Source organism: Chelonia mydas, chromosome 6 (assembly GCF_015237465.2).
Source record: "Chelonia mydas isolate rCheMyd1 chromosome 6, rCheMyd1.pri.v2, whole genome shotgun sequence".
NCBI lineage: Eukaryota > Metazoa > Chordata > Testudines > Cheloniidae > Chelonia > Chelonia mydas.
Window position 1 is genome coordinate 74,403,024 of NC_051246.2, and position 11,025 is coordinate 74,414,048.

General features: G+C 47.7%; 1 protein-coding gene across 1 annotated transcript in view; it reads right to left on the reverse strand.

Moving 5' to 3' along the window:
• BUB1B (BUB1 mitotic checkpoint serine/threonine kinase B) overlaps positions 1-1,888 on the reverse strand; it is a 38,195-nt gene extending 36,307 nt beyond the window's left edge. Inside the window, exons 1-2 of the mRNA XM_037900493.2 lie at positions 1,731-1,888; positions 371-521 (exon numbers count right to left, since the gene is read on the reverse strand). Coding sequence (XP_037756421.1) covers positions 371-510 — 140 coding nt within the window. The 5' untranslated portion in view covers positions 511-521; positions 1,731-1,888. The remainder of the gene's footprint in view (positions 1-370; positions 522-1,730) is intronic.
• Positions 1,889-11,025: the final 9,137 nt, after the last annotated feature.

An 11,025-nucleotide genomic window follows, 5' to 3' on the forward strand; every position in this document is an offset into this window, starting at 1 on the left:
GCAAAGCACTATTATAAATGCTGGGGTGGAGACTGACAGCTCGCAACCCCCCATGTAATAACCTCACGACCCCCTGAGGGGTCCTGACCCCCAGAGTTTTAAACTGCAAGCACTAAGGCAGGGGTTCTCAAATTTCTACTATTGAACCCTGAAAGGAATTCCCTCTGGCACCAGCCCTTCATCTATACATTGCATAAAAGGCAAATTGCCTTTGACAGCTTTAGTGTGATACAACCATACACAGCAGCATTAGTAAAGATTCGGATTGTACTTCTGCTCCCTACGCTCTTCTTCTAGCCAGGAGACTAATAGTGGAAACTCAACAGAAGGTACAGAAACACTGATGAAAATAGGTCAACATTTTACTCACTGTTTTTGCTGCTGAATAGCTGTGTGGCTGGAAGTCTCCTGCTGAGCCAAGACTTCCTGCAGGGTAGACATGATTCGCCCCTGTCTCAGGGGCTGCACATTCTCTTTACTCAGTTCCCACTCATTCCACTCCTGCGACATGGTGACCTCTCCTGAAACACAGCACAAGAGAGTAAACAATAGAGAAAGGATGGTCCAGGGCTTCGGGTGCTAGCCTGGGACTTACTTCACACACCTAATTCTCTACTCTGCCACAGACTTCCCACAACCTCAGGCAAGTCACTTACTTCTCTCTGTGCCTCAGTTCCCCAGGTATAAAACGGGGATAACAGCACTTTCCTGCATTACAGAGGCGTCATGAGGATAACTGCATTAAAGATTGTGAGGCACTTAGATGCTACAGTAAAAGGGGGTGGGCCAGACAGATAGAATACCATGGACTCCTGTTATATTAAAGCTGCAAATTGAGAAAAGTGATTATGAGATAGAGGACCTTGATGGGGTATTAACTAAATGAACCACCAACCTTAAGTGTTGGATGCAACAGCACAGCCACTGTGGCTCTTTCATAGACTTGGCAGAATCCCATGTTTTATCATTTTGATGGATAATATAGATGCTTATTTTAAGCATTTTTTCTATTTAAATGTTCACAGTAGCATTAAATTATGGGTTTTAAGCATTTTGATTTTTATCAATTTATATTTTCACAGTTGCAGGAAATGATGGGGTGGGGGAGTGACAGTCAGGACAATAAGTACTGAGTGACAGCAGAGATGGAGGTTCGAAAAGGTAAAGGTTTATAACCGTTGAAACACAATCTCTCAACATCACAGGACAAAACCATACAAACTAAATATCCTTGCATCAGAAGCTCTCGGGTTGTGTTTTTCTTCCTTTGCCTATCCCGTACGGGGCAGGAACGATCGAGAGAAAGAGGTTTCTGTGGGTTGGCCGGTGCAGGGTGAAATCCAGGCGAGTTGACATTTACCCATAACAATCTAATCCTGCCAGGCCAAAAAAGGGGGCCGGGAGGGAGGCTCAGCAGCTGCCCCCATTGCGCGGGGCGGGCGGGGCCGTGTCTGTGCTGGTGCATCTGCCACAAGGTGGTTTGTAGCCCCCGCAGGGAGGAGGGAGCCCGAGGCGCTGAGATCGCTGGGGCACGTCCGAAGGCCCGGCCCTTCCCGACGGCCCCGGGACACCCCGCTGACCCAGCAATGGCGGAGCCGCCCCGGAGCCGTTCTGCCTTCAGCGCTCCCGGGAACAGCGCTCCCCGGGCCGCCCTGACCCTCCTCCCCTAGGCTGCCGCCGCCCCGCCGAGCCCAGCCAGGGCATCCTCCGCTCGAGCCGCGCTCACCCACCCAGTGCGGCAACCGCAGGCCTGCGGGCCACGGACACCAGCTCCGCTCTGCTCCTCCGTATCTAAGTCCCAACAGCCGCCAGCTCGCCCTCTCCGTTCGAGAGTTTAAACTTCAACCGCCACCAGCCTCGGCCCCATTGGCCGGTCCCTAGTTCCACGGCCGCGTGTGATTGGTCCCGCGGCCCGCCGGAAGCTGCGTGAGTAAAAGCATAGTTTCCGCTGGGCCCGTTTCCTAGGGCCGGGCTCCAGCTCCCGTGTAGCGGGAGTCCGAGTGGGGCTGAGGTATAGCTGCCCCTGGCGTCACAGGGCTCAGGCTGACCTCGGCCCGTAACTTAGCCCACAAAATCGCTGGTCACGCTCTGGCCCTCAACCAGCAGGGACAGCATTAGGGTTGGCAACCATCTAATCGCACAGACACCCTTACCCTGCCCCTTCTCCAGGGCCCCCGCCCTCTCCATTTCCCTACTGTCCCTGCCTTGCTTCCCTCCACCCTCATTCACTTTCACCGGGCTGGGGCAGGCGGGTGGGGTGCAGGAGGGGGTGTGGGCTCTGTGAGGGAGTTTGGGTGCGGGAGGGAGCTCAAGGCTGGGGCAGGGCATGGGGATGGAGGAGGGGGTGAGGCGTCTGGGCTCCTACCTGGCGGCGGTTACCTTGGCTGGCTCCCAGAAGCGAAAATGGGAGAGGAAAAGGGTAAATATAGTGCCCATCTGTAAAATGGGAAGTAAGGACAACCCAGGGAATTACAGACCAGTCATCTTAACTTCAGTACTCAGAAAGATAATGGAGCAAATAATTAAGCAATCAGTTACAAGGGACACCAAAGAATCCACATGCACAGGAACATTTATCCAGCCTTCAACACAAAAACAATATTTGGACATTCAGGAAAGCTTGGTTAAGGTTATCCACCCAAAGAATGTCTCAAGGTGGACCTACATCCTCCAACCATACTTTTGCTCTTCTTACCTGCAGTGGCAAACCCTGAGGGGAAAGAGGAAAGAGTAGGTCTAGGGAACAACCATATACCTAGTGTTTGGTTGATTCTCAGAGTCTGACTGAGTAACCAGTTCCCTTCATTCATGCTCGAAATTAACTTCTGAGAGTTGCATTCAAATCCCTCCCACCATGACAGAACCATTACGCTCTCCTTATGCAAAAGTGCCACGCTATTTCGCCAACAGTGCTGCATCGTGCAACAGTGCTACTACAGTGTGCAGGGTAATTACTCAGTAGAATACTGTCAGGTTTTTTTTAAATAAGGGCAAAAGGGAAATTTAGAGAGAGGGGGATCTCATGTGGTTGATGTTAGGATATAGATATTCAGGCCTGTCTGTAAAAGCCTATACTCTAAGAATTTAGGTGTATTCTTATCACTTGGCTAGTTAGAGGTATAAAAGAAAGAATCAAAATCACTGTCTGCCAGTGTAAGGTCCTTCTCTTACTGTGACAGTCTGAGGCCCTGTTTTTAGGCTAAGATCTTTGGCTAAGCAACAGAGGCAGCCATAAGCTGGGAAGCGACAGGTCACATCCTCACATTCCAAACTAGTCACATTGAAAGAAAGTGCTATTGCGCTGTTAGGAATACACTCCTGTCCGGATAATGCCTATCACCTCCAGAGAAAGGGAAGTGCCTAGAAAATGTAAAAGGAAACTTAGTTGGATAGCATCCTGTCTGGTAAGAACTCACTTATCAATAGCTGGGATGTGAAATCCTCATTTCTTTGTTCTATCACTGTAGTCCCCATTTCCCTATTGTCTGTATAATCTCTGTCTGGTTCTGTGATTGTTTCTGTCTGCTGTATAATTAATTTTGCTGGGTGTAAACTAATTAAGGTGGTGGAATATAATTGGTTACATAATCATGTTACAATATGTTAGGATTGGTTAGTTAAATTTCAGGAAAATGATTGGTTAAGGTATAGCTAAGTAGAACTCAAGTTTTACTGTATAGTCTGCAGTCAATCAGGAAGTGGGGGTGGGGAAATTGGAATCATGATTTGCTAAAGGGGGAATTGGGAACATGGAATGGGGGTGGGGAAATTGGAATCATGTTTGGCTAAGAGCAAGAATGGGAACAGGGACACAGGTGTAAGGCTCTGTGGTGTCAGAGCTGGGAAGGGGGACACTAAGGAAGGAAACTGGAATCATGCTTGCTGGAAGTTCACCCCAATAAACATTGAATTGTTTGCACCTTTGGACTTCAGGTATTGTTGCTCTCTGTTCATGCGAGAAGGATCAGGGAAGTAAGTGGGTGAAGGAATAAGCCCCCTAACAGTTGAGGTTTTCACGTTGCTACACTGAGCCTTTTACATTAAAAAGTATCAGATCAAAAAAAGCCACCCAGGGTGCTGCTGCATCAGAGCCGGCCAGTCATCCCCAGCTGATGAGTACTGATTGGACTGCAGGAGAAACAAACTGCTTGGCTAAGCCCAAGAGAACTGGGTCCCTCAGCTGGGGAGTGAGACATCTCTTCCTGCCACAACCCCAGAGCTGGGAGAGAGGTGTCTGTCCCCACCACAGCCCTGGGCTGATGGGAGTCCTCTCCCCCCGCTGCAACCCAAGCTGGGGGAGAGCCCTCTCTCCCTGCTGCAGCCCCGGGGCTGTGGGAGAGGTGACTCTCCCCACTGCAGACCCAGAGCTGGGGAAGAGGAGTCTCTCCCCACCACAGCTTTGCATACCCCAAGCTTCCCCATCACTATCCCCCCACCTCACCCCACTGATCTACCTACCTACATATTCTCCAGGCCCATCTGTGGCTACAACCCTATGTGCGCACCTGTACTAATCAGCTGCACGGCCCCTGATGACCTCTTGTGTGGCTGCACAGGCACACAGTTTAGAGGGAACACAGGTTGTAAGTGCTTTGGAGGATAGGATCAAAATTCAAAATGACCTGGACAAACTGGAGAAATGGCCTGAAGTAAATAGGATGAAATTCAACAAGGGCAAATGCAAAGTACTCCACTTAGGAAGGAATAATCAGTTGCATACATACAAAATGGGAAATGACTGTCTAGGAAGGAGTACTGCAGAACGGGATCTGTGGGTCATAGTGAATCACAAGCTAAATATGATTCAACAGTGTAACACTGTTGCAAAAAATTTCATTCTGGGATGTATTAGAAATGTTGTAAGCAAGACACAAGAAGTAATTCTTCTACTCTACTCTGTGCTGATTAGGCCTCAACTGGAGTATTGTGTCCAGTTCTGGGTGCCACATTTCAGGAAAGATGTGGACAAATTGGAGAAAGTCCAGAGGTGAGCAACAAAAATTATTAAAGGTGTAGATGACATGACCTATGAGGGAAGATTGAAAGAATTGGTTTTGTTTAGTCTGGAGAAGAGAAGACTGAGAGGGGACAGGTATAATAGTTTTCAAGCTGTTACAAGGAGGAGGCAGAAAATTTGTTCTCGTTAACCTCTGAGGATAGGACAAAAGCAATGGGCTTAACTGCAGCAAGGACAGTTTAGGTTGGACATTAGGAAAAACTTCCTAACTGTCAAGTAGGTGGTTAAGCACTGGAATAAATTGCCTAGGGAGGTTGTGGAATATCCATCTGTGACGAAGTGGGACTGTTCTTAATGTTTCCTCCGAATATTGTGGGGGTGCCTCAGTTTCCCCTATGCAGTTCTTAAGTATCTAGGGGGTGGGGTAAGGGTGTATGATCACTGCAGAGCCCTAGAGGGCAGGTGTGTGCAGGGGTCTGGACACAGAGGATGGCCGACACCCTGTTTCCTGGCAACTGATGGCCTGGGCCCTTCCCCCCTGCAAGGTGAGAGCTAAAGGGTTGGAGAACAAAGGAATCCGGTGACCTCCTGGCCCGGGAAAGGGACAAAGCCCAGAGGAGGAGGGGCTGGAGGGAGTTTCAGTTTGGGGCTGGCTAGGACATGGAGTGAAGTGCAGACGTGGTTGTCTGGCTCACTGCCCTCCAAAATGGACCCAGCTGAGGGGTCCTGTTCTCTGCACCTGCAAGCTCTGTTTTAGACCATGTTCCTGTCGTCTAATAAACCTCTGTTTTACTGGCTGGCTGAGAGTCCCGTCTGACTGCGAAGTTGGGGTGCAGGACCCTCTGGCTTCCCCAGGAGCCCCGCCTAAGCGGACTCGCTGTGGGAAGCACACGGAGGGGCAGAGGATGCTGAATGCTCCGAGGTCAGACCCAGGAAGGTGGAAGCTGTGTGAGCTTTGTGCCCTGCAGACCGGCTGCTCACCGGAAGGCGACTGCCCCAGAGTCCTGACTGGCTTCATGGGGAGCAGTTCCAGAGCATCGCCCGGGGACTCCGTGACACCATCATTGGAGGTTTTTAGGAGGTAGTTAAACAAACATCTGTCAGGAATGGTCTAGACAATACTTAGTCCTGCCATGAGTGCAGGGCACTGGACTAGAGGACCTCTCAAGACCCCTTGCAGTCCTATGCTTCTAACATTCAAAACAGACAGCTTCATCCTTCTCCCCCCATATTGCCTGTGTGCCAGCAGGAGGAGCACTGAGCACCGGAGAGCGAGTCACCCTGCTTTTAGTTCCAGTCCACAGCAGCTGGGGGGAACAAAAGGAAAGTTCTGATCAGCACCTGCAGCCTTGTGGAGTATGCTCAGTCACACTGTGGGCAGGCAGCCGCATGCATAGGCTGATCAGCACGGGGCACTATAAGGGGATGGAGCACTCTCAGTGCAGATGGAATCTGTGGAGAATGTAGCTGCCAAACTCTAAGAAGTCTCTACTTCATACATGCAAATTGAGGGATTTTTTTTTTTTTTTTTTTTTTTTTTGAGGCTTATGACTTGGCCAAACGTAGGTGAAATTTCACTGGGGCAGCAAAAGGCACATACCTGACATCAACTGCCTTGCCGAATTTCAAGACCCTGATCCAGATCCTGGAGTCACTAAAGCTTCTCACCAAAGCAGTAGTAAGAATATTTTAACATGGGCAAACACTGTATTTTTCTCCAACCTCATTCTTGGCAATGGCTGTATCATTTGTAGCTGAAACTTTCCAAAAAAAATTCAGGCTTTGGCAGACACTTGGCATGTAGAATGTCAGCCCAAACATTTTAAGTTTGGCAAAGTTGTAAGCAGCTGAAAGCAAGTTCTTATCATGGAAAGTGTTCAGGAATCTAAACTAGAGGTGTCGCTACCTGCTCTGCCTATAAAAATAAGTGGTCATATTAAATCAGATAAAGTTGGGAATTGAGAGAAGCACACAGAAGAGCTTGCAATTATGGTCCTGATTCATCACTGTGTTAATCCATTTTTGCACTGGTGTAGCCCAACATAAAACTGGAGTAATATAGTGGAGAGTCAGGCCCTCTATCAGCACCTTTTGTGCTGGGAATGTGACTTCCATTTGGATCATTAATTTGACCTTTGGATGCCTTATTAGATATTGAGTTCTTCTGGGTTTCTAACTAGCAATTGGTGCCAACGGCCCTTTGCTCCGGCTGGCATAAAGAGTGCAGCTTTTCTTGACAGAGGTGGAACCTTGCTACAATTATCGAGACCTTTGTCACCTTGAATTTAATTTATTTTAATGCACTCTACATGGGGCTAGTGTATAGTGGGGCTTCCTGCTAATTAAGCATTATGCCACACAGAGAGCGCTTCACACTGGTGCTTTCAATGGAGTACATATGTTTCCACCAGCTAGGAATCAGTCTCAGTTTCTCCTGCTTTTGCATTCACATAGCCCAGTATCTCAACTTTTCATTATTTCCCAAATTTTACTGCCATTTTACTGATTTGCCCATAAGACCCAGCAAAGCACACTTGGCTATCATTCTATCTAACCTCCTGTCCCCACCATCCATACTGTCCATCATGGGGAGCAATTAAAAACATGTACATTGGGCTTCCTTATGTTATCCTGAACCAGATGTCTCCACTGCCATTCCTCTGTACAGTAATTGTGTGGGGAAAATGAAAATCAAAGTCACATGTTCCCTTTATATTCATGAGACAAAGGAGCAATGGCAAGACAGTTTGCCTGTGATGTGAATTCACTAGGATTATTAGGAAGGCCATTAAGTTTAATTTTGGAGAAGATTACAACACAGAGATGGTTCCCTTGATTTGGTTTGCTGACCTTAGTCTCTATTCTTAGCATAACAGGCAGCTCAGACTAACACAGTGATCCCCAACCTTCTCTGATTGGTTCCTCCGCTTTGTGACAGGTTGCCACCCAAGCCCAGCCAGATCTACCCATATGCCACCAATCCCACATGCTCTGCTTTGATGAAGTTGTTTTATCTCATTTACTTTTTCCTCCATTCCCTCTTGACTTTTTCTGTATGTTTTCCTTTTACTTCCTGTCCCATGCTTCTTTTCTGCTTAAAATTTGACTGTACTTTCTTCTACCAGTCTGGCTGTGCTCACGGCCAGCCCTAGTCCAAATGGCGCCCCCAACCCCATTTGTTAAAACTTTTGAATACCTTATTTTTTATTGCATTTGTAGCCCATTTCTCGACTTGGATGCATGATTTGCATGCATGATTTATCTCTATCATATAAGACAATAAATTTGCATGCTAGGATTTGTAAATCTGTATTTATTCATGCCATATATAAGCAAATACAGAATGCCTGAACCATGTTACTTCAAATATTCTATTTTCCCTTTTGTCGCTAACAACATAAACAGCACCCCGAGCCCAGCGCTCCCCAAGCCTGGCACTCCAGGTGGTTGTCTAGGTCACCTGCCCCTCAATCTAGCCCTGGCTGTGCTAATCCACCAAGAAGTAGACTGCAAGGTCACATAATATTTTATGCCATACCCAAACATTCGGCCCTATTCTGCAAATGCTTACTTGTGTGAGTAGTATTATTAGCCCAGATCAGGGGTAGGCAACCTATGGCACACGTGCCAAAGGCAGCATATGAACTGATTTTCAGTGGCACTCACACTGCCCAGGTCCTGGCCACTGGTCCGGGGGGCTCTGCATTTTAATTTAATTTTAAATGAAGCTTCTTAAACATTTTAAAAGCCTTATTTACTTTACATACAACAATAGTTTACTTATATATTATCGACTTATAGAAAGAGACCTTCTAGAAACATTAAAATGTATTACTGGCACGCAAAACCTTAAATTAGAGTGACTAAAAGAAGACTCAGCACACCACTTCCGAAAGGTTGCCAGCCCCTGGCCCAGATCTTCAGGTCTGTCCAAAACACTGAGGCACCAGGCTGCTTGCTTCTTACACCCTCTGCATGACCCCTTTATACAACCTTGATGATATTTACCCCTCTCCCCCATGATATAGGGACCCAGCGCAAAGCTCTCCAGACCCTTATATGCAATAGAATAAGCCTCCACATCCTCTGGGGTAGAAGGCTGGAAGGGGAGGAGGCACAAACCGGCCATCGGAGGGCCCATGTGATCCATGTTTACATGGATCCAGTGGCCCCAACGCTCCATGGGATTGGTGTGGAAGGGTCTTTGGGGATGCTACTCCAGTATAGCTGAGGGAGGAGGGGCAGGGTAACAAGGACCCACTCACTGGATCTGGATTAGGATGGTAGAATTCTTCTTCCCAGGTGCCCTACGCTCCCCCATGCAGAACCTACTTATTGTGGCTTTCTGTGGATGGAGTGGATTTGACCATCCCCATTAATATTCCCAGTCAAGCACCTCTCAGAGAACAGTGCCCATGATAAACCCCATGTGAGTGTGCCCAGCAGCTTGTAATATTTTTCAAACTACTGAATAACGTACTGTTAATTACACAGGCAGCAGGACCTGTAATCAGTGGGAGGAAAAGTCTCACCTCAAATGTGGGAGAGCTCTTCTAGGGCTTTTTTAGCTCAGGTATTTTTTACTGTATCAGTTGTCTCTACTCAGTAGGATGGACCCATTAATTTACCCAAATATATATCAAAGAATGAGTTTGAATGGTGTGAGGTAATCCCAAGAACCCTAACAGGCAGAGATCAAAGCAGCTGGAAATGTTGCAACTAAAAGACGAAAGCTGCTGCCTCTTTGGAATGGAGAAGAATCTAATGGGGCTGGAGGAAGCAACTATAAAGTTCATAGTTGTGGGGGAAGAGGATGGTTTATTTCATTGCTTCTCAATGACATGCCTATCTTAGGTGTTTCTAGGATGCCCATCCCACTCATATCTGAGCTCCATCTCAGCTGTCTGGGAGCTAGTAACAGAAAACTGCTATTTGATCTCACTCCTTCTCCTTTATCTAATCTCATCTATCAATAGCATGCGCAGCAGCATGGTATCTGAGTGCCTCACAGAAATTACACGAAGTCAACAACCTTCCTTGGAATCTTCTTTCTGTGTGAAATAAAAGTTAGGGTTTAAAGAAAAAAGAAATCCAAATGGGTACTTCATGATTCACCTATACCCACCCCTGCAGCTGGCCAGATGGTGGATGGCATATCCTGTGTGCAGAAAAGGAACACTGTTTTATGTGCAAGAGTTCTAATGCTCATAAAATAATAATTCATTAATAATAATAATAGCATTTATATAGGGCTCAGCATGTTCAAATCTCTGTGCAAATACTAATTAATCCTTACAGAACCCTTGTGGGACAGTGTGCTGAGGTAGACAAATCCCACATTGGAGAGCAAGGGGTTAAGGAACAGCTCTGGGCTTGCGCAGCCCTGCCCAGACACACCTGCCAAACCTGCACAAGCTGAAGGCAGGGCTTTAAAAAGGAGAGAAAAGCTTGAAGTAGGGGCAGGTGGGTGGAAGGGAGCAGAAGGCTGCTCTGAGGTGAAAGTGCTGCCCAGGAGCTCATTGCCTGAGACTTGACACCACAGACCTGTACCAACCTACAGATGAGAGGCCCAGGACTCAGTGTGCAGGTCAGAGACTAGACTGAAGTGATTTACTCTGGAAGCTAAAGGAGGCTGGGGCAGGAAGTGGTCCATGGGATGGCTGATTAGCACCCCAGTGTGTCAATTGGAGACACCCACACATTGGACTCTGGACCAGAACCTAGTGGAGAAGGCAGCCTGGGCTCCCCTACCCATTCCAAGAGGACATTACAACAACAAAGAGCCTTCACCTAGGCTGAGAGGCCAGCTGGAGAAGACTGACTGTTCAAGGGCCCAGTCCCTCAAATTCCTGTGCTATAGGGGAGGACTGGAAACCCTTGGGGTTGACAAGTTGCTAGAAAGACTGGGAGCGGCCAAGTATATCTCCACCCTAGACCTCATGAAGGGGTGTGGCAGATCCCTCTGATGTCAGAGTCTCCGGAGAAGACAGTTTTCTCCATCCCATTAGGTCTGTGCCAGTTCTGCACTATGCCATTTAGCCTCTGTGGGGCAGCAGCCACTTTCCAGA